The 22,158-nt window shown below is 49.2% G+C and overlaps 10 protein-coding genes across 10 annotated transcripts; 5 read left to right on the forward strand and 5 right to left on the reverse strand.

Moving 5' to 3' along the window:
• Positions 1-759: 759 nt before the first annotated feature.
• L228DRAFT_101894 (hypothetical protein) lies at positions 760-4,099 on the reverse strand. Its single transcript, XM_018328859.1, has 4 exons — positions 3,865-4,099; positions 3,695-3,794; positions 2,116-3,639; positions 760-2,053 (listed from the first exon to the last, which is right to left on the reverse strand). Exons 1-4 carry the CDS (start codon positions 3,958-3,960, stop codon positions 1,032-1,034), a joined length of 2,742 nt encoding a protein of 913 aa, XP_018190221.1. The 5' UTR covers positions 3,961-4,099; the 3' UTR covers positions 760-1,031.
• A 1,136-nt stretch (positions 4,100-5,235) lies between these two features.
• Positions 5,236-6,855, forward strand: L228DRAFT_245656 (tyrosine/serine protein phosphatase-like protein). The gene is made up of 5 exons (XM_018332220.1): positions 5,236-5,465; positions 5,547-5,587; positions 5,672-5,747; positions 5,813-5,998; positions 6,155-6,855. The coding sequence occupies exons 1-5, from the start codon at positions 5,389-5,391 to the stop codon at positions 6,666-6,668; spliced, it is 894 nt and encodes a 297-aa protein (XP_018190222.1). The 5' UTR covers positions 5,236-5,388; the 3' UTR covers positions 6,669-6,855.
• Positions 6,856-7,353: 498 nt separating this feature from the next.
• On the reverse strand, positions 7,354-8,785 carry L228DRAFT_101935 (DnaJ-domain-containing protein). Its single transcript, XM_018328862.1, has 4 exons — positions 8,654-8,785; positions 8,581-8,598; positions 8,364-8,424; positions 7,354-8,274 (listed from the first exon to the last, which is right to left on the reverse strand). Exons 1-4 carry the CDS (start codon positions 8,658-8,660, stop codon positions 7,692-7,694), a joined length of 669 nt encoding a protein of 222 aa, XP_018190223.1. The 5' UTR covers positions 8,661-8,785; the 3' UTR covers positions 7,354-7,691.
• A 16-nt stretch (positions 8,786-8,801) lies between these two features.
• Positions 8,802-10,304, reverse strand: L228DRAFT_275923 (hypothetical protein; the record flags this gene model as incomplete). The annotated part of the gene is made up of 1 exon (XM_018335617.1): positions 8,802-10,304. The coding sequence occupies one exon, from the start codon at positions 10,302-10,304 to the stop codon at positions 9,147-9,149; it is 1,158 nt and encodes a 385-aa protein (XP_018190224.1). The 3' UTR covers positions 8,802-9,146.
• Positions 10,305-11,349: 1,045 nt separating this feature from the next.
• L228DRAFT_245658 (hypothetical protein) lies at positions 11,350-12,717 on the forward strand. The gene has a single exon (XM_018332221.1). It carries the CDS (start codon positions 11,696-11,698, stop codon positions 12,254-12,256), a length of 561 nt encoding a protein of 186 aa, XP_018190225.1. The 5' UTR covers positions 11,350-11,695; the 3' UTR covers positions 12,257-12,717.
• L228DRAFT_245659 (hypothetical protein) lies at positions 12,488-14,372 on the reverse strand. The gene is made up of 4 exons (XM_018332222.1): positions 14,133-14,372; positions 13,967-14,032; positions 13,066-13,895; positions 12,488-13,003 (listed from the first exon to the last, which is right to left on the reverse strand). Exons 1-4 carry the CDS (start codon positions 14,203-14,205, stop codon positions 12,764-12,766), a joined length of 1,209 nt encoding a protein of 402 aa, XP_018190226.1. The 5' UTR covers positions 14,206-14,372; the 3' UTR covers positions 12,488-12,763.
• A 1,119-nt stretch (positions 14,373-15,491) lies between these two features.
• On the forward strand, positions 15,492-16,025 carry L228DRAFT_255566 (prenylated rab acceptor 1; the record flags this gene model as incomplete). Its single annotated transcript, XM_018333891.1, has 1 exon — positions 15,492-16,025. One exon carries the CDS (start codon positions 15,492-15,494, stop codon positions 16,023-16,025), a length of 534 nt encoding a protein of 177 aa, XP_018190227.1.
• A 26-nt stretch (positions 16,026-16,051) lies between these two features.
• L228DRAFT_266988 (hypothetical protein) lies at positions 16,052-17,410 on the forward strand (the record flags this gene model as incomplete). The annotated part of the gene is made up of 1 exon (XM_018334932.1): positions 16,052-17,410. One exon carries the CDS (start codon positions 16,052-16,054, stop codon positions 17,408-17,410), a length of 1,359 nt encoding a protein of 452 aa, XP_018190228.1.
• A 971-nt stretch (positions 17,411-18,381) lies between these two features.
• Positions 18,382-20,460, forward strand: L228DRAFT_245661 (Metallo-dependent hydrolase). The gene is made up of 2 exons (XM_018332223.1): positions 18,382-18,789; positions 19,055-20,460. Exons 1-2 carry the CDS (start codon positions 18,724-18,726, stop codon positions 20,276-20,278), a joined length of 1,290 nt encoding a protein of 429 aa, XP_018190229.1. The 5' UTR covers positions 18,382-18,723; the 3' UTR covers positions 20,279-20,460.
• Positions 20,461-20,644: 184 nt separating this feature from the next.
• On the reverse strand, positions 20,645-22,072 carry L228DRAFT_266990 (alpha/beta-hydrolase; the record flags this gene model as incomplete). Its single annotated transcript, XM_018334933.1, has 2 exons — positions 20,645-21,709; positions 21,791-22,072. The coding sequence occupies 2 exons, from the start codon at positions 22,070-22,072 to the stop codon at positions 20,645-20,647; spliced, it is 1,347 nt and encodes a 448-aa protein (XP_018190230.1).
• Positions 22,073-22,158: the final 86 nt, after the last annotated feature.

The following is a 22,158-nucleotide window of genomic DNA, read 5'->3' on the forward strand; positions in this document are numbered from 1 at the left end:
CCATGTATGCATGTATGATACCTCTCTTATACTTTTTCTTTTGAAATAAAAATGCAGACATGTCTATATGACAGCTGTCTGTCATCTGTCATCTGCTATCTGTTGTCTGCCGTCTACCGAGTTGAGTTGAGTTGAGTTGATATGAGTCGAGTCGAGTTACGAACAAGTTTTACTTTACTTTTTCACCTTACTTACCTGAGTTACATATTTTTCACGGTCCATTGGAACAAAGGGGAGCATCGTAAGCGCAACGTCACAATATCACAATGTCACAAACTGCACATAGGGCATCAAAGAGTACGGAATAAGTGAATAGAATAGAATAAAAAATAAAATAAAATAAAAGAAGAACGGGTTCGACTATATTATTCCTCTTGTCCCCTAGTTGACAGAGAAAAAAAAAATCAATACTTGGATAACGACGCAAGCGCAGGGTAATAAATAAATAGATAAATAAATAAATAATAAAGGACGGGAAGGATCTCATATCATCTCATTACATCGGAGCTAAGCTAGGGGCGGGAAAAAGAAAGCAAAAAGTAAATAGTAAAAAGTAAAAAGTAAAAAGTAAAACGTAGAGTTGGGAATCGTTATTCGTATCATTGAGAAGAAGAAGAAGAAGAAGAAGAAGAAGAAGAAAAGGCTGGCTTCGCGATCCACGACATGAGATACGCAAGATACGTAAACTGAGCACACAAGTGGCTCGGTATAGAGAGAACTAAAAAGCTAGACGGGTCAGTTGAAAAGAATAGAACGTAGAAAATAAATAATAGAGCAAGAAGTAGAAATAAGAGCAAAAAAAGAAAGATAGAATAGTAATAATAGGGGGAATAATCGTATATCAAAGAAGAAGATCATCAAACGACAGGGTAAATAAATAGCAAAGCACGTTACGTTGGGGGTAGTGAGAAAAAGGGAAGACAAAAGTAGAGAAGAGAAGAGAGAAAGAAGGAAGGAAGAAAAGAAAGGTTGCGTAAAGGAGGGCGGGAAAAGATGATCGAAGCTGGAATAGCAGCAAAATTCATGAGCTACTACAGGTTTTCCTGAAACTTGGAGTCGCGGACAGGACTAATCGAGGCGCCTCTTCCATTTACAGCCACATCGTGAATTGGTGGTGGCGGGGCCAGACTCTCTTCGTCAACGGTGTCACGGGCTTCTTCAAAATTATCCTCTTGGCGCGAATGAGTGGACGATCCGTCTGCCAGGCGTTTTGGTGAACGTCCTCGCCCGGCGTCTTGACCCCTGGCCGCGCTTTCGAGAGAGCTAATCGAGGGAGACCTGGAGGCACGTTTCTTGCCGGCGGCCGTTGCTGCTGCGGCTTCTTCTCCGGCCGACGAGACAGAGTAAAGACCATCGTCATGCTCATCGCTACGACCGGCTACAGCAACCTCACGCACGGAGCCGTCAGTCGCTGGCTCGCCTCCTGGGGCGTTGGCGGCCGCAGCACCGCCGTCATTACTGGCACGAGCGAGAGATGCGCCGCCAATAAAGGATCTGGACTCGGGATGCTGCTGGTCTTCACCACCAGAGGAAGTAGGTCGGTCACTTTCAGAAGATTTCTTGCCGTGACGTGAAAAATGGTTCTTGAGCCAAGCTTTGACTTTGGAATCATGTTTGGGTGATGTCGGTGATGGAGTCCCGGATGATGAAGTGGCGCCGGTTGCGGCCGCACCGACGACAGCTGCACCCGCCATCTGGTGGACTGGGGTAGTAGGTCGGTCCTCTGCAGTGGCGGGCTCAGCTGCAGGTGCTGAAGGAGCCTCTGCGGTTTCCGGTTCAACGCCGACTTCTGCGTCTTCTTCCGCCTCGGGCGCCCTGGCCACTGTGGGAGACGAGGGTTGAGATGCAGTGGTCGCCTCAGCTGCGGCACCACCAGTGACTGCTCCGGCGGCTGTAGCCTCTTCTGCGGCAGGCTCTACGGCGGCAGCGCCACCTGTCTGCTCCTTTTTCACCTCCTTGGACCTTCGCTTCTCTTCCTTTTGCTGCCGTTTCAGCTCTGCCTTTCGTGCCTTTTCCTCTTCTTTCCTAGCACGCTCCGCTTGCTTTTCCTCTTCTATATTTGCGAGTTAGCAGAGCCAATCAAATATATATATATCTTTCGAATTGGCTACTTACGCTTGGTACGTTTGTCGTCAGCTTTCATCTCAGCATCACGTTCCCTTTCCACCAAAGCAAGACGCTTCTTTTCTTCAGCATCCAATTTCTCCTCTATCTCTTTTGCTCGGCGTTCCTCGGCCTTTTCGTCAATCTCATCGAGAGTTGGCTGCACGTTAGCCAAGGCAACTGCATCAATATCGGATTGATCAACAAATTTGCCTCCACCAATGTGAACCTTGCCTTGGTTGGCCGTGCGAGCCTCGCTGTCAGCTTCCGCTTTGGCTCTGGCTTTGGCTTCCCATTCTTCCATCAATGCCGGTGGAACTTTCCCAGTCTCAGCAAAAACCCGCTCATCCATTCCATGCATGCTGGTCCGAACGTTTCTCTGCGCTGCGGCAAGAAGGGCCTCTCGGTCTTTCTGTCTCTTGTCGGCATCAACCTTTGCTAATTTATCATTAAAGATATTCATTTGTGAGCGAATTTTCCGAGATTCTTCGAGGTCGTCAAACGCCGAGCTGTCACTTGAGGCTCGTCGTCGAGGACGTCTGATGGAGCGCCGAACCGATGGCGGATTCATGCCATAATAATTGCGGTATGCGGCGGTCTCATCCTGCTGAATCCTTGCAAGACGCTCTGCTGCGAGTTTCTGAGCCGTTTCCTGTAGATTTACGAATTTGGGAACGTGTGACGTTGTGCCGGTTGGGTTAGAGGCATTACCGGGGACTCCCCGGCTGTGTGCCGCTGTTGCTGCGTGGTGACCACTAGAGTAGCCGCCGCCTGAACCTTGGTCAATGGATTGTTGCTGGAGATCGTACATTTGTTTCGCCATGGATATTGCAGCTGCACGTAGACCATCTTGCTTCTTCTTCTCTTCTACTTCAATTGAGACCGGGGGGGTTGCAGAATACATCTCACGAGAGATGTTACTCTTTGCGATATTGTGTATTCGGCTTGCTTCCTGAGAGGACATGGCTGGAGACTCGGTCCGATTGGCTGCTGGGACCTTTTGCGATGGGCGATGAGCCACTGTCGCAGCATTGAGCGCATTGGCCGCTGAATTTTCTGCATCTGGGTAAGACGGCCTCACAACTGGGGAAGACTCTGCTCTCCGTCTGTTGCCAGACATTGCCCCTGTAGCAGCCAACAATGCACGTCGATTACCCTCCGGCGTGTGGCCGTAGTCAATTTTGGGACTTAGACCAGGAGTCCTCATTGCCTGGCCTGCCGCTGTATTACCGTGCGGGGTCTTCTCTGGGAGCCAGATATCAACATTCCCACCTTCTCTATGCGCTAATAGGGCGGCCTTGCTACCAGCAGCGCTCAGTTCGGGCTTCCAGGGTGCGGCAGGTTTATAGTCTTTGGCCAGCATGGCAGCAGCGCTTGCTGAAGCTGAAGAATCGGGCCTCCAGTGTTCAAATGGTTTTTGATTTGCATGTGCCAGGCTAGCAGCAGCTCCGGCAGAAGACTCCTTGTGGGCAAGCCCTAGCACAGGGTACGATGGAAGAGTAGTCGGATCAGCATGCTTCAAAGATGCGGCAGCACCTAGCTGGACGTATTAGACCAGCGAAGAGATAATTAGACATGGTGTGTTTCGTACCTGCCGCGGAAAGCCGGTGATCGGCATCCAGAGGATAGTGACTCTCTCCCTTACTAGGAGAAGACTCAGGGTGTCCAGTATACAACGCTGCCGAGGCTGCCTAGAAGAAGGACAACACTTAGCTCGTACTCTGAAATTGTCTTACGAAGATGCAAAAGAGTATCAAATACCTGGTCCTCTAGCTTGCTTGAGTCGGTATGATGGCTAGCAGCTGATTTCGGTGGAGGATGCGCAAGCTGCGCAGCTTGAGTTGCTGCTGTAGCCATGGTGCCAAGTGCGAATACGACTCAGCGATGAAAAGATGCTCTTCTTCAAAAAAAAAATTGGAAGAGCTCCAAGGCAATCAACGACCTCAATTAGAGTAAGGCCCAAATAGGATATGAGCAAAGAAAAAATGGGTCGACGACTTAACAGGGCTGAGGATTTGCAACGAGAAGCGGGCATCACCAGGGAGATCGGCATGACGTATGTGGGTCGTCGGGGATCGGCTGGGTCCGGTTTAGCGCGGGCTTGAGTCTGGCCTTTCGTTTGTTGATCGCGGAAATTCTCAGCTCAAACGCTCGTGCAATCATGACGCTAATCCATCCAGTACATTTAATCACACTCCTCTCACTTCAATTGGTTTTAATTTAATTTATTAAATACTTTACATATATAATTAAAGGGTGAGCTTGAATTTCCTTCTATTTGAAGAGCATACTTCCAACCACGAGTCTTCATGGTGATTGTATATTCGGTACAAGCAATAGCAATACTGGGGTTATCCCCCTAAAACTTGGCTTGCCAAACTCAAAGATCCACTCAGGGCAACTTGGTGTCGTCAAGGTCGACAAAGGGGGACCTTGTGGTAGCTGGCAACAGTATTTGATAGGCTGTCCTTGCAAACGTCGGGTACCAGCATGCGGTAAATAGCATAAGAATTATATAAGCTTCTTACGACAGAAAAATAGAATGCATGATGAGGTAACATCAGCCCACGAGTTAAACTATTCGTCTTTGGAGACAACGAGGAAATGCTGTTTCACTATGTCCCTCTGTTTTCTGTTCTCTCTATACATTTGTTACTACCAGCTCAAGAAAGAGTACGATAGCTGCTGAACTGTATGGACTGGACAGGCAGAATAAGTATCAATATAAATCCTCATCTCCAAGAAAGTGTTAATTGTCTTCCATTCTCAATCAACAAATATCTAAGGTAGTTTTTCTTGCAAGATACAATTTTTATAATTCAATCTAATCAATACAATCAGTGACAATGCAAGACATCTCGAAGCAGTAGTTATAGATTTATTACACCTCATACAAGTCTCACTCAACTTGAATACTATGAAATAATATACAAAAAAAATGGTTCAAGGCAAGCGTCGCAAAGTGTGTTGATGATCAGGAGGTACGACAGGACCCTTGACCCACGGTCCCCACCACCGATTACTGTAGTGTATGGGCTAAGGGTCTCGTCACCAAAATCGCTACCTGATTTACAAGGCATCTTCCCAAGGCTACTCTAGGTAGCTAAACGACAGTACCTAGTTTAATTAAACGATTTAGCATAACGCGGCCAACACTTTCACGAACTTCATCTGGTCCCCTACGAAAGGCATCTCCAGGCTCGCTGCGTCTTGGGGTGGAGCGGCTCTCATCAGCGCCTTTTACTTCCTACACATTCCCTGTTCTCGCCGTATCCCACCCCCACCATGTCCCAGGCGACACTAGACGGCATTCTGAATTTCCGCGACGTCGGGAAAACCGTGAATCAGAAATCCGGATCTGCGTAGGCGCATCGATTCCCCCGCAGAGCGTACTACTCTGTATTGTTGACCATCGACTATCTAACCCGTCCTCGCTATTTCAGCTTTGTCAACGAAGGCTTGTTTTTCCGCAGTGCTCGTCCAGGTGTGTTCCTTTTTTTCTATCACTGTTCTTGCTCGTTTAAGCCCGCTGGCCGGCGATAATAGATCAGCTGACATTCTCGGCCAGACGATGCCTCTCCTGCCTCTCGAGATGAATTAGTGAATAAATACGGGATTTCAAGCATTATAGATCTAAGAACAAAGTAATCCTTCCCTTTGAATTCAAACACGACATCGAAATATGTCTCTTAACAGAAGTTACTCCCAGGTCGGAACATATAAGACAAGCGCAGAAACGCGCGGCTACGGTCAAGGCCTCTGCCGCCTTGGCCCCATCGGACGCAGCCGCCGCGGAAACAGTCGAGATTCCCGGGATTCGTTACCACCTGATCAATCTCAATGGCAGAGGGTTCGAACGGAATCTGCTTTGGCAGATGTCTTGGGGAGGCATGAGGTGAGCATTTCCTCATTGGCTTCATATGTTTCTCTTTCAAGTTGTACTATGGTTGTCATGTCTTTTCTATTTTCTATTTTTATTTTCTTTTTATTCTTTTTTTCTTTTCTTTTCTTTTTTTTATGGATCGGTGACTGACCCTCCTTCCAACATCAGCAAACTTCTCACCCTGATGCTATTCGGATACCGCATTGAGGCTATTGGTGTGCTTGGGCGAGAAGTGATGCAGCATCGCGGACTGATTGGGCTGGGATGCGACTCGATCGACTACTGCCAGGCGGAGATTAGTCAAGTCTTTGACGTTCTTGCGGATCGGTCGAATTATCCACTCATTGTGCATTGCACGCAGGGAAAGGACCGTACGGGGTTGATCATTGCGCTGACACTTTTCCTCTTGGGAGTACCTATTGATGCGGTCAGCCATGATTACGTCCTTTCAGAGTCGGAATTGCTTCCAGAGAGGGAAGAACGTTTGGTCGAGATCCATGAGATTGGCCTGACTGATGACTTTGCGGACTGTCCGCCTGACTGGGCGGAGAAGATTCATACGTACATCGATGACAAGTATGGCAGCGTTGAGACGTATCTGAAGGATCATGTGGGCGTCACTGAAGAGAAGTTGCAAAGTATTAGAGAGATCTTGGGTATTAAGAGCGAGAACACTGCATAACAGAAGGTAGGTTATAAATGATAGAGCCAGCGTCATATGTGTATAACCAGGGCTGCTAGGGGGCATTAGAGGAGACACTCGCGGCCCATACAGCTGGCATGATACCATAGAACACGCATCTGTTTTGAATCATGTAGATAGATATTCCTAATGATAATAGAGAGTTTGATTGTATCTAGAGCAATAGCAATAATGGAATCTAAATGCGAGATGCCCTCTCGCGGGTGTACGAACCCCTCGTCCCCCTTCGAAAGTGAATCTCTCCGAACAGGGCGCCGCCGGAAAAATACGGGCTCCAAGCTGCCTTTCGGGAGCAGCCCTCGCAGTGAATGCAGAGCCACGGTCATGGGCCGCCTTTGAGATCTCGAGTTCGAATCCGAGAGAAGGAATCAAAAGGACGCCTTGAGAAGTATCAGAAAACAACAAATAAAGCTCGAAATAAAAGGTAAAATGAAGCTCAAAAAATAGGTAAAAAAGACAAAAAAGCTCGGCCGCCGAGGCGACCTACGAAAAACCCCCCTTCATGTCCTCCGTTAAAGAGAAGGTTTTTCCCCTGTAAACCCGGGAGTAGCGGATGTCGCCCCAGCACGGATATAGGAATATGGGGTTCGCCGTTCCGCGACGCCGGAGGAGCGAAGGGAGCCCTACTACCGGTGTACCATCCGACCCTGACGCATCCGCTGGTTAAAAAGATATGATTTCCGCCAAATATATACCTTCAGTTTAGTTCCCAATCCAGTAATGCATAACTCTGCCCGTTTCCACCGAAAGCCAACTCACCCAGCTGCGCCCCCATGCATGGCTATACGTCCCACGCCACGCCATGATACGGGGTCAAAGCAGGGGATCCGCTTCCATCCGTAACGTTGGTGAAGCTATCGATCTTCTTCCAACACAATCATGTCATAACAACCCAAACTCCCGTCAAATAAGTCGTTACCAAGTGAAGCATCGCAGAACATCAAGCCACAAGCACGTCCCAATACGCAAGAACAGCAACGTCATATCATACTACCATAAGCATTACGATCCGACAGCATGCGCAAACACCTTTGCTGCCAGCTCGCTGAGCAACTGGGTCTTCTGAGATTGCGGCAACTCTCGGAACACGGTATAGACACTCTTGCCTCGCGCATCACGGATCGCGCCAAGCCGGTTGCCAGCCACAGCACCTGCCAACGCACCAGGGAAGTTCGCAACAATGAAACCCATCGCTCCTCCGCTCAAGCCACCAACTAGACTCCAGAATTTGGAAGTGGGGCGGGCTTGCTCGCCTTCAGCCATGCCCTCCTCGCGCATCATCTCTTCAAAGACCGATCCGAACTGCTCGTTACTGAAGCTTTCCTCCTCGGCCTCATTCTTAGCGCCAAATCCAAAAGCTGACCAAGGGAACCCTCCGCTGGCTTTCTCTTGGCGCGGGATTTCCTCCTCGGGAGTCTCGGGCTCGTCACCAAAGTGATACGCACGCGCAGCATCGTATTCCCGCCGTCGGGCCGGGTCAGACAGGGTGTAGTATGCATCATTGACTTGCTGGAACTTCTTGGTGCGTTTCGTTCGTTCCGGAGAGTCCGCTGGCACGCGATCTGGATGCGACTTCAGTGCCGCTCTGCAAAAAGGACGTTGTCAGTATAGGAGTACTCCAAATACCCGATGGCGTCTTTGATGCCATGCTTTATAGATCAGTGGACAACATACCGTTTATACGCATCTCGAATTTGTTGCTGCGTAGCTGTCGAGGGAATATCGAGTATCTTATCTACACACTGGTCAGAGTGGTCTGGTCTCCAGAAACAAGTTGTCGATATGCATTTTGAATGCGGCGACAACGGAAAGGAAACGGATAAAATTTCGTTTTTGCACGAATCGCATGTCTATTAACGACAATGGAAAGTAAATGCCACGGCATACTCACAGTAGTCTTGGTGAGGAGCTGCGAAGGTGTCAGTATATGCTGCTAAGAGAAGCCCTTCGGATGTTGCACGAACCGGACATGATGCAATTACTCAAGATGGGCAGCTGTTTCGTGCTGCAATGCGGGATAGTTGCTTTCGCCTCTCACAGAAACGCAAGGATAATAATATTGATATTTCGGACAGATTATCGTCCGGCCAAAATGCTGGAGAAGATGAAGTTCTGCCTAGGGATTGTTACGCAAGTTCCTGAAGTTGGAATGACAGCTACGTGGCGGTGCAACCGTGGCCAGTAGCGGCTGCATGACGTAGTGTGGCTAACCTACCAGCATCCTTCCGGCGATAAGATATGGTTGCATTTATCCCTGGCAAGACCCAACGACGTCAATTCATCGAAGCTGCTTCACAGAAACCTCTGCTGCGAGGAATATTTCAACTCAATGCGAAAGAGCTCAGATTGAATCACTTCTCAAATCGGACAAAAAATTTACATATGGTTGTTGCTTTTCCCACGAAGCACTTCATTATTGCTATCCCAATTGGAAATACTCGCAGCTGCTTCAAGTACTTATGGAATCGGAAACGAGTGAAGGATCCTGTTCTGTTCGCTTTTTGAAACTCCATTGAAAACTTTCTCGCCTGCTTCTCCTCCTTTCGCGGTATTGACAAACCTTGAATATTCGTCATTGGAACCGGGGCTCTCAAAGACAATATTAACATGATCGATATCGAACTTGTATCGCCTTTTGTTGGAGGGCTTTACTAGCTCGATTACAAACCCGGTACTGTTGTCTGCAAATTGGCCGTGAACAGTTCCGTTATATTTGAGGCTGAAGATACTATAATCTTCCGACGATGAGGCATTGGCTTTCGTTGACGCGAAGACGGTTTCTCCGGCTTTCTCTAGGTACGCATACGTATGCGTCTGTCTGTCAATGGACGAAACAAAAGTCCAGTATACCAAAGAATAGGGGCCGGTAACAGCTCTAGCCCACCACCAGTGGTCAGCGATGAAATCCCATATGAAGGGACCCCAGTTCCTGTCAAACCCCCCGATACCTTCGAACTGGAGGGCGTTGCCATTGAGCACCAAATTAGCCGTCACCCTGCCAGCAGGGACCGCTTCGTTCCAATAGATTAAAGGCGCCAAGGTGACAGACGCGTTTCCATTAGGAAAAGATGAGCCATCCGGATAACGTGCCTTGGTGAAAGAGTTTAGAGTATATGTTCCTTGGAATCCTGGACCATCGAGTTGAACAGTCGACTGAGAAAAGTCATTGGAAATGGCGTAGCTGGAAATGAGATTGTTGCTTGTCCAAAAACCTTCGGTCCAATAATCACTACCTCTCACAAGGGAGTTCTCTGCAAATGCCACGGTGTTGAAACGTGAGCCATTAGACCAGACTGCATCTACACTGACGCGCAGGATTCCTTGGCCCAGATAAACGAGGGAAGGGTCCCGGAAGAAAGCAAGAGTCACGCCGGCAGAGCCATTTGATGATACTCCGTCAAAATACCAATATTCCCATGCCGTAGCATTGATTGACGATATTTTCGGTTTTGCAAATGGGGTTAATGGAGAAGTATCGATTGGTACGGATCCATTGACAATATCGGACGCTGAAACTTGGCTCACAAAAGCTGGGGATTGATGCACATATGCAGGATTTGCCAAAGAAATGGAACCTTGGAAAAGTAAGGCCAAAAGGACATTTTGGAGCAACATTATGGAATACGATCAGACGCGAAAGCTACTCATTATATAAAAATCAGCGGTCTGGCGTTCGGAATATATAGAAATTCGAAGGGCATATCGTTTATGGCTTTCGCCCCCAACACAGAGACGGTAAGCGCTAGCGAACGTCATTGCAGAGGAGGCGTGACCCTGAAGTCTAAATTTCCCATGGCGCTGCAAGTGGCGATGAAGATGGACGATCCTGCATAAATCGTGGAGACATGCCCACAATTTGGGTATCTGGACCCCTCCGAGGGACCACCCCTAGCTGCAAAGCAAAGGTCAACTTTCTGTCTTTGTCATCATCAAGCTTATACTCTTAAAATATTGGATGGGTCGGTGCAAGCTTAACAAGGTCAAGATCATCTACAAATCTCAAGAGCAGGTCGTACGACCGTGCCAAGTCATCAGAGGCCTAGAAAGGTGAGCATTGGGCTACGGTTGATGACTACAGCTCAGCGCTTGGCATCCAAACGCTGCAGCTGAGTTTGTTCTGCTGGGAAAAAGCGACATGCTCACCTAATAATTGCACTCTTTTACTGTTGGTTTAGTGATGGCTCGAAAAGGCGGTAAGTCATGGCTTAGGTGGTTACCCCTCACCAAATCCCCAAGCTCCACTCTGCCCACTGCTCACTAACACTGCGGTAGGCTAGCTCGTTTATTACGATTTTCTTAACTAAAGCATGACATTCGTACGCCTATCATCTCGCCAACTCCCGCTATAGCGTGACCTGTGAACCATGGGCCCCTTGGGCGAGTCCCGGGGACTCAGCGACCCACCTTAGGACGAAAATCAGACTGAACTCTCCACCATACTGCAACCCTATTCGTCCGACCCAATGATACTCATCCCCCCAGGTTCGCCAGGACAGGTTCGTAATGGAGGACCCAACGCAACGATGAGCCCTGCAAGTCAGAGATGAGTACAGAGGGTACACGGGATGGACCGTTCCCGCCAAACACCCACGCACACACAGTCTCCACTACAAATTCGAGGGCTGGGGTCCTGGTTCTGTTCCTGAAACCCCGAAATCTCCAACATCTCAATTGATTCGAATTCCGCTTTTGCCTCTCTTTAACCTCCATATCTTTCTTTTCCAACAAGCAGGTGCTTCAATTGTGCAGCGTACACAAACTTCGTCTTTTTTCAATAACTATTGCAACCAACTCACTCAAATTCCCTCTCTTATTCGAAACACATACTTTCTCTTGTCGCACAAATCCATACATACCACCGCACCGATTGAACCTTCCACGTTGCGCCATACAAATCATCTGATATCTGCAACTACAACCCTAAAACACACTACATTTTACCTCCTATTTTCACTCAATTGCAAAATCTTAATCAATCTACAACCATCTTCCGCCGAGCACACATCATGGGCTTCTTCTCCTCCAGCCCCTCACACCATCACAGCCATAACCATCATGGTGGCCGCACCGGGCACAGCGGACACAATGGACACAACTATTTCATTCGCCCCAGTACTTCCACCCCATCCTACTCCAAACGGCCCGCTTTCTACGCCCGATCTTCCGCCTCATCGTACTACAAGCGACGTCCACGCGATGGATTTTTCACGCGCATGTTGACGCTGATCCGACGCTGGGTCCGGGAATTTTTCGGCTATGCTCGACGTCACCCGTTCAAGGTCTTCTTCCTGGTCATCTTACCGCTGATTACGGGCGGGGCTCTGCATTCCCTATTGCGCCAGTTTGGAATCCGGCTGCCGCCGAGCTTACTTGCGCTGGGTGGAGGCGGAGGCGGTCAATCGTCGCGCGGTGCAGGGGGTTACATGGATGAATATTCGAGATATTCGTACTCCGGGCAACCTTCTTCGTCATATGGTGGCTATGGTGGCGGTGGTGATGGTTTCTTTGGAGGTGGCGCAGGGAATACGCTTGGTACGTTGATGAAGGTTGCGCAGGCGTTTATGTGATTATGAATCCACGGGTTGGGGCCAGATTGTTTTAAGGTATCAAATCCTCCGAGGGAGCTTGTCTTGCGCGACTTGTTCGGCTTGCGGCTCTGGCATTGCATTGCAATTTGCATGTGGATTTTACCCTTTCGTCAGGGATCAAAAAGGTCAAGCGACGATCCCGTCGCAGGAAACCCCTGGACTGGTATATCAATGGTGGAAAGTGTGAGGAACAGAACGCTGGGGTTTGGGATTTGGGATTTGACTTTCAATTCTTCACGAAATTATTTCGCTTCGACCTGACGCCGTTATGATACACGATTTGTTTTTTTAGATTTTAACTTTGAATGATGGGATGCACGAATAGATATAAAGGATATCATCACTCGCAGTATATGACAGTTTTCTAGAGGCAAACTATGACATGACCAAAGAGCTATGCGGAACAGCTAGATTCGAATACTTCAAACAAAAAGACTTTTATTTTATGCTGTATAGATCATTTCATCCTTACATGACCAACATATTTTACCTGCCTCTTCTTCGTCTCTGTGCCCCGCCGCGGCTGTTTCTCGCGCCAGGGAGCGGTGTTGGCGTGTCCGGAGCCAGGGTATCACTGTCGCCGGAATCGCTCTCTTCTGGCTCCAGCTCGCCTTCCTCGGGCTTTCGCAGAGGCGTGATTGCCCGTCCGACTGTTTGGTTGAAAGCCCAAATTGGCAGTCGGTACAACGCGGTCTGCTTGAAGGAGGGTTTGGCAATTTCATCAATCTGTAAGTAGTTGTCAATGATACCGATGCATGATAATACAAAATCCTCTTTGCGCAACTCACATCCAAGAGATATTCTGCCTTTTCGCCATCCTCGTTTTCTTCCTCGAGGTACACATTACCGTTTGCATCAACGATAAGCACCTTGCCGTTCTCTGCAACGACTCTCTTCCGTTCTCCAACGGGACCACCACTCACTTCGGCTTCGACGGGTGTATTGGTACCGCTTTTTCGGTTATTCTTGGACTTCTTGCCCTGAGAAGATTCCCGTTTGTTATCTCTTTCTTGCAACCTTCTCTGACGTCGGTTCAAGACCATGGCAGGTTCTTCGGAAGGAGGCGGGGCAGGCGCAGATGCGGACGCGTCCATTCCAGCAGTAATACCTGGGATACCCAACTCGTCGCCCCAAGCAGCCCGTCTTGCCTGACGAACATATCTTTCGACGAATTCACGTTGCCTCTTCCAGCCTAGATACATGGCTGCGTAGTGGGCACCACCTCCGCCGACGACAAGCAAACCGACCAGCACGGAACCTAGACCAGGCCTGAACCGCGCATAGTAATATCCCGTGCCTTTCCATCGAGGAAACCCATTTTTGAGGAAATGATCGTACCGCTCGCGGGTAGGTCCGCCGAGAATCTTGGCCACCACTGTGAGGCGCGCGAACCGTTGGTTCGCTTGAGCAACGGCCTGGCGGAGTTCGCTCTGCGAGGGACCTTTGTTGACGTGCACGCCGGGTTTCTTGCCTTTACCACGAGCGGTCTTTGCGGCAGCAGTTGCCTTGGACGCCGAGAGAGATTGTTTGACCTTGTCTGGGTGGTAGAGCTTCGACTTCTTGCGGAGCGCTTTGGTAATCTCGTCCTGGGTTGCTTTGGGACGCACCCCTAGGAAATCTGCAGTGCCACGGCAAATTAGTTATCAGTGGAATCAAAGGGGCTGAGCTTATTCGAATGGGTGCAGGTACCGTAAAAAGTCACATTTTCGCCTTCCGCAGTTGCAAGCTCATCTCGTAGACGGAAGATTTCATGGTCTGTATCACAATAAAAAAAGATTGAGTCGTTAGCTCGTGTCGTTATTGAGCTCCAAAAGAGCACCTAGAGATAGATTGGACTATAGGGGTTATAGCTCACCTTCCTTGGTCCATGCAGAGACACAGACGAAAATGCTGCACAGCAGCAACAGGGTGAATGGAAGAAGCCTCATGGCGGTCGATCAACGGGGGGGTTGATCTCACAGCACTGTCACTCCTAGGACCCTCGTCCAGAGAAGTTCATCAACAGCTACAAAAATACTGTGATAGAGCCAGGTACTGTGGCACCGCGTAGTAGGGTCTCTCTGCAGGACCAACAAAGCAATATGTGCCTGATTTGGACTAGTGGCTGGTCTGGGGAACGTGGACCAATCGACGCTCTCCAAAGTCGACTTGACGCCCAAATGCTCGATTGCACCTGCAGCAGTAATCACAGTAAATGAAGCTATGGTGAAAGACACCGGAATATATAAAAGAGCCTGATTTCCTCGGTCAAGCCTATTCTTTACTCTAATTGCCCTTGATCAAAATGAATAATTGAAGCTATGGCTAACAGTAGGAGATGTCTCTGGACAACAGCCGACAGCTGATTGGTTCATGGGCGTAAGCGCTCTGATTGGCTGTCGCTAACCAGTCCCTGATTTGCAGTAAGTTTTACCATCTCGGTTGGAAGAGAGCACGAAAGGGTTCTCAAAGTTGACCGATTTAGCTGACAGGCAACGACGGCCCTGGACGCGTTATTGATTCATCACCCTCTGCCAGGGTTATTTTTACGTTGCGCCTCTCGCTCGGCCAAAAGTGGAGCAGTTCGGGGCGAGAGAGTTTGGATGGGCAGGACGAAGAGAGAAAAGTCGGTTGCAGCCAAAGCCTTTCCGGCGTAACTCGTAAAAGGGGGCTGTGACTTGAGAAGAGGTATAGCGACTTCCTATTCTATGACAGAATTGCCGAGCACTGCTGTATCGAAGACTTCTTGTCCTTACGAATCTGCTGCTGGACTGAACCATGGGCGACTCTCTCAAGGCGGATTAGCGCCAGGGTCGGTTCGGGGACAAAAAAGTCGTTGGTCTGGCTGGCAGGGTTTCCCCGTTCTGTGCTGACAAGTCGCCTCCAGGCTCCTACAATAATAACACCCTCTTCCGCATCCTCTAGTGCCATATTTCAGGCAGCCAGTCGAATATCTTTTGGCAATCTTCGCTCTTTTTGTTCTTGACAGATACTTCAAATTTCGAAATCCCCTTCTTTGGCATCTGCACATTGTTGAGGTCAGTCTCCTGTGGTGGCCCCTCCCCTATCCGCGCTATCCCTCGATCGCGTGGCCTCCTTTGGATGAGAATGAAGTCCAAAGACTGACACGTCTCCGCAGGAATTCTCGCAAGGCATTATACAAAGCATATATACCGCCTTGATTTATCCGCTGCCACTATAGTCCTCTATACATATCACCGTACCACGAGACGCAATGGCTGGGCGCTTTCAGATTCCGCTGGACGCTTTGACGTCGCGCCTTAACCTCCAAGGTCGCTTTGACAGCGTCCGATCTCAACCGATTGCTTCTCGATTCGCCAACCTCAGGCCAGTGTCGGAGTTTCTGGACCTGAAGCGTCTCTCGAAGCCGGCAAACTTTGGCGAAGTGCAAAGCCGTGTCAATTACAATTTGGGTTACTTCTCCAGTAACTATGCGGTTGTCTTTGTGATGCTGAGCATTTACAGCCTCATCACGAACCTTTTGCTCCTTTTTGTGATACTTTTTGTTGCTGGTGGTCTCTATGGCATTCGTATGCTCAATGGACGTGACCTTGATGTTGGTTTCGCCAGAGCCACCACTTCGCAGCTCTACACTGGACTCCTTGTCGTCGCGGTGCCTCTGGGCATTTTCGCTTCCCCGATCACCACAATTCTGTGGCTCATCGGCGCAACTGGCGTGAGCATTGTTGGTCACGCCTCGCTCATGGACAGACCAGTCGAGACTGCTTTTTCCGAGGAGGCGGTCTAGGTGGTCGGCCGCGAACTCCATACGGTATGCCCCGACGGGGAAGACCACCAGGGTCGGGACTACGGAGGAAGGTCGTGGATTGGAGGAAGCAGCGAGATTTGGACGATCTGAGGAAATATGACGATACGGAAAGTGACGAGGGTGAATTGCGAGCGAGAGATATGCGCATGGTTGGTGGGCGATTCGTGAGTGACGAGCTACGGTTTACCGGGTATGATTTGGGACAGCGAGGGGATGATTCCGAGTCCGCAGAGGAGGTATTTGGACATGACGTTTCGGAAGATGACACTTTGCACACATTGTCACCTACGGAACGAGAAGACTTTTTGATTGACACGGCAATGGAACGAATACGGCGCGCACAACAATCTGGGCAAAGCAATGTCAGCCTTAGTAAAGCTGAAATGGAAGCCCTCGAGGGTCTCCGAAGCCAGCGAAATCGGTCGGGCGGAAAGCAAAGCAGCTTGGGCAGAGTATCAGGCAGCGACCAAGGCCGGCGAGCTCGCGAACTCTCCAATGCATCCCTGAGTTCAAAAGCATCGAGTGGTCCACGGAGCAGAAGATCATCAATGCTTGGAGAAGATAGTCCACCATATTCTACCGGTGGCGGTCTAGCTCCACCAGGCTTCGTGGTTCGCGAACCCAACGGCGGCACCACGTACGCACCTTTGGGCTACTATGGCCAACCGGCTATCCGCTCTCCATCAGCAAACTCATCGGCCGCCCTCTCAGACAGCTCGCCTCGGCTTCATTCGAGTCGATATTACTCCCCACCTGAGAATAACATTTCAAGCACTCTTCATCCACTGTCACCAGCGCTTTCAGCGCGAGGCGGTCCCGTCGATGAGCTTGACTGGTCGCCACGGTCTCGCTCTCATTCTGCCGCTCAGATTTGGAACCTTGACCCTTCTTCGCCTCACTCAACCCAACCACAGCCGTACTCGCCAACATATTCATCGTCTTCGCCTTACTCCGAGCCACGACATAACTGGTCCAGCCCATCGGAGCTGCAGTACTCTGCAATCCGGCGAGTTCCGCCACCTGCCACTGCGGCCACCATAGCCCGCTATCCGCGTGCTCCGGCCCGCGTCCCGCCTGTGAGCTCTACCTCTGATCCTTCAGTCGCAACTCGCAGGAGACCAGTGGCTCCTGACTCGTCGTGGATCAATGTTGAACCTTCTGCCAGCGGTCCTGGCAGCGGTGCTGCTGCATACGATTACGATACGGGTGACGATGAGGTTAGAGTCATTGAGCGAACTCCCTCCGCCGGCGGGCTCTTGACAACTGCTTCTCCCTCTTCTTCGCCTGCCGATGCTCCTGGGTCATCTGCTCGCTCAGGGTCAGGGAATGCGGCCTATACTCGTCAACGGAGGCAAAAGCGATAGTTTATGACCCGCCCGCTTTCGTCACTGATCATGTTCCTGCATTTCTTTTATCGTCCAAGTATCTCATCTGCTCTCGCCATATTCTTCTTCTCGGCCTTCTCCTTTGCAACTACACGATATAATTTTACAGATTTTATTACAGGCATCAATCTTGTCCATTCTTATTCTCTGTTCCATGTCCTGACCCTTTCTCATTTGGTGGAACACAAGGCGTGGACATCATATAAAAATATCTTCTTCACAAATAACAATTGATTGCTTGGGATCGGGTTCGATTTTACTTGTCTTGGACTTTTGGAGGGAAAACCCTCATGGAGTTTTTGCGCCGCAGTGTCATTTTTTAAATTACTCTACCGTCATGATTCATTCTTAATTTCTACAAAATAGACAATGATTTGAATACATTATTTGTTCATTTTGGTGATTTGTTCTAGTCTCGTATCGACCATCTCACCTTAAGCACCTTGCACTACATAGTATGAACTCGCAAGTTCATCTAGAACTGTATCGTTTTCCAACATTTTTGACATGCGTGGGGTGTCATACGCCACACGCCCTTTGGGAGTGGAGACTTGTAACCGGGCCGGTGTTGTTACCTGTGCTCTGTTAACAACTTGTACCTATTGTCTACGACTTCTTTTTTTTTTTTTTTTTTTTTTTTTTCACATGCAATAATCCACAGGCATGAATCAAATAGTTATATAAAAGTGCCGATGGAATAGACAAGTCTAATGCCATAAATATCACTCCATACGTATCCTAGAAACAACTAGTGTTCGTGGTAAGGCTGACACTGTATACCGAGTACTCGTATAACTGGACGGTCTTAGCTCCGGGTAAATGTCCCGGTGGAGCCCCCAACGTTAATCTAGTTCGCCTCTAACAAGGGCGATGCAAACGAAAAAGGGACCACTACCACACCTGCCATCCTTCCTATAACCATTTTGGTTGAAGCCAGGCATCTGGAGCCTGCTAAAGTATAGCGATACTGCAGTGGGGCAACAAGCCCGGGCCGGTTGGCCAGTTTGGCTCAGTCACCCAGTTTATATACCACATACTATCATGCATACAGAGTACAGCGGACCTGCTGCCAATAGGGAAAAACATTCTAGTGGATTTGTTTGATATTCTTTTACAATTTGGTTTCTGCTTAAGACGACAATATTGCGATACAGCTATACGACAATACAACAATACGATACAGTAATATAATATTACTAAACGCTGAAATCAGAATCAGAGTCAGAGTTACAAAGTCACAGTCATATGATCAGACAGTGTCACTATTGATACTGGGTATTCTGTATAAGAGTATGGATCTCAAAGACTTCCCGGCCCATGCGCCTCCAAAAGCAACGAAAAGGTTGCGTTTTGCTGATGTACGTTGCCTCTTACATTCAAATCGCAAATAGAATCTAGATTAAATGGAGAAAGAAAGAAAGGAAGGAAGAAAGAAAGAGAAGGGTGATAAGAAATGAACAAAAAGAAGGAATAAAAAAAGAAAAGAAGAACATGACGGAAGCCAAAGAAACCAAGGAAAAGAGGAAAAAGAAACGAAGAAAGAGAAAAACAAAGCAGGAGTCAAATAAACAAAAGGGAAAGCATAATTCAAAGACAATAGGCATGCTAATTATATTATCCCAGGTCGCAGTAACAGCAACCGCCAAAGAATTCGCAGGCATCTACCGCAACAACAAGCAATATCACCCTGCGGACTTTGACCGCACGCTCGATCGGGCACTTGTTGCGGGCGTTGAGAAGGTGCTTTTGACGGGCATGTCCCTGGGTGATATCGCGCACAATGCTGGAATTGCGCAATCTCGCCCGAATCAGTGTTTTTTTACTGTCGGTGTGCACCCGTATCATGCCAACGAGATGTATGAGGGCGGGGAGGAGTATCTGGGGATATTAAGGCGGGAAGTTCGGGCTTTAGTGCAATTGCAACAGCAGCCAGGGCCGCAAGCGCAACAACCACAGCAACAACAACAGCAGCAGCAGCAGCAGCAGCAGCAAACTCGTCCTCTCGCTGCGTATGGAGAATTGGGACTGGACTATGACAGACTACAGCACGCGTCCAAGGAGGCGCAGATATATGCATTCAAAGCGCAACTCGATCTCTTCGTTTCAGAAAGGCTCGACTTGCCGTTGTTTTTGCACTGTCGAGGAACAGCAGCAGCAGCAGCAGCAGCATCCACTGCTACTGAAGCCACAACTGGAACCACAACTGGAACCACAACTGGAACTACAACTGGAACTACAACTGGAACTACAACTGGAACTGCAACTGGAACTACAAGTGGAACTGCAACTGGAAGTAGAACTGAAGCCACAACTGGAACTACAAATGAAGCCACAAATGGAAGTACAACTGAGACGACAAATACAACTACAACAGCAACTGGAGTATTTGACGATTTCGTCAACATCCTAACACCCTACCTGCCGAACCTGCCACGACGGGGACTGGTGCATAGTTTCGTGGGCCCCGCGCGTCAGATGCAGAAACTAGTGGAGCTCGGGTTCGACATCAGTGTCAATGGGTTTAGCTTCAGGGACGCAGAGAGCCTGGCGATGGTGGCTGCAGTTCCGCTGGACCGGTTGCAGCTTGAGACGGATGCGCCGTGGGGCCAGATAGAAGACCGGATGGAGGTGGCGAAGCGGTATTGTGTCAATGCGTCCGCGCTACCGGCGGCAGCAAAGAAAAAGGACAAGTGGGACGCGGCGTGCATGGTCAAGGAGAGGAATGAGAGCTGCGCGATGGAGAGGGTGGCGTTTATAGTTGCGGGGCTCAAGGGGATTGGTGTGGAGGAAGTTGCGGAAAGGGCATGGGAGAATAGTGTTAAAATGTTTGGTCTTGGTGAAGCATAAGGATAGGTTATAGATCTCGGCACGTTGGATTTTTAGATGTCTCGGAAATGATATACGGAGCTGATATTAAGTATAGAGTTAATAAGGTAATAAGGATAATGATGAATAAAAGGACGTGAGCTCATGAGCTAGTGATTATGATAGTCGTAGAATAATAATAATAATAATAATAATACACGAGGCGTGACGTCGTAAAGTAAATGGCACAAATCGTAAGAAGTGCTTGTGGCTGCTAGAGCAATGTAGAAATATCTTTGTAGCCACACGTAACGGTTCAAATATGAGATTCGAGATGCAAAGGTAAATGTCTAAATTCCCACGACCCGAGAGTCAAGGCTCAGAGGCTTCATGGTCAATGGTCAATGGTCAGTCGCCATCGCCATCGCCCAAATGAGGGTACTTTCTGTACCAGTCATGGGGATCCCCACCAGGCACGCACAGGCCCAAGCGCCAGAAATAATCCCGGTGAGCGAAAAAGAGCTCCCATAGCTTGAACCGGGACGGAATCAGACCGCGAGCTTTAAGTTCAGTGTCCATTTCGGTGCCAGCATCTGCTTTTGAGTCAATGTCTGCTTGCGCATCCAGGGGTTCGTCTGCAGCGCTGTCACTGCTGAGCAAGAGGGCACCAAGGGCGGCGGCAAATTCAGTATCAGTGTCACTGGATTCCGCGCTGGCAATGCAAGCTGGGTCTTCATCGCCGAAACAATGCTGCAGATCTGTTGGCGTGGGCGACAATGGTTTCTTCGAAATATATACTTCTCCTGCGTGCATGCGGTAGCCCCATTCACGCAAAGGGAGAAGTGGCACAGGGTCATCGACGTGCGTGACGCGCCGAAAGGAGGATCTGGTCCCGGACTTTGATCGCGAGGGTTGTGAACCATGTGGTTCTTCTAGTCCGCCGAGATCGAAACGCTGATCAATGTATTGCATCAATGCTTTATTTCCCACGCGTGGTTCGCCAAAGGTTGTGACTTGTGGCTTCCAGCCCCGAGATTGCATTTCTAACGCGCCGATTGCCGCCACGGCACCGCCTAGAGAGTGGCCGACTAATGTCAGCTTGTAGGCAGGATGTTCCGCAATGAGGGTCTTGAGATGCGGAAGGACGTGAGGCTTTGTGTGTAGCCATGATGAATAGAATCCAGAGTGCACGGTGCAGTTGTTGCACGGGGGGTCCTCGCTGACGTTGGGAAAGTCGTCATTTTGACTCGACGAAGCCGAGTGCAATCGATCTCGAGAAGCCAAACTGTCCAGGCTGGTGGCATTTCCTCCGGGATATGGGATATACTCCTGGGGAACAGTCGACAGATCGACAATAGTGTTTGTGATGGAATAGGTTCCTCGGAATGCGACAATGATTCGAGGCTCGGATGGAGGATGCGATAGCACAATGTAGCCACACGAATCAGATAAGAGCGGGCCTGTATTCCATGTCTGTCATTTCCTCTTATTAGCAAGCGCTAATCAAATGAGCCAATGCAGGCTGGGGAGCATAAAATGTTGAGAAATCCTAACCGTGACAAGCTCAAATCCGTCAAACTCCGAACAACGACTGACGCAAGCAAATGGCTTTTGGATTCCCGTACTTCCAACGCAGTAGGATATATCTACGATACGCGCCAGTTCCTCCAGCTCCATGAAGAGCTCAATGGAGACATTGCGATTGCCTCTATGACTGCCAAGTTCAAGTGGCAATTGCGGTTGCCATTCTGCCGAAGTCGGCCGGGCACAAACAGAGACGGTCCAAACTAGGAACGTCAGAAATGCAAAATACGTCTTGCAGTTCTTAAACAGCATGATTCGGTGGCCTTTGCATATTCGATGTTGTTGGGAGGACCAACGAAATATGAGGACCAGAAAGAGGAAGAGTAGGAAGGAGAGAA

The sequence above is a fragment of the Xylona heveae genome (genome assembly GCF_001619985.1).
Source record: "Xylona heveae TC161 unplaced genomic scaffold L228scaffold_3, whole genome shotgun sequence".
Taxonomy (NCBI): domain Eukaryota; kingdom Fungi; phylum Ascomycota; class Xylonomycetes; order Xylonales; family Xylonaceae; genus Xylona; species Xylona heveae.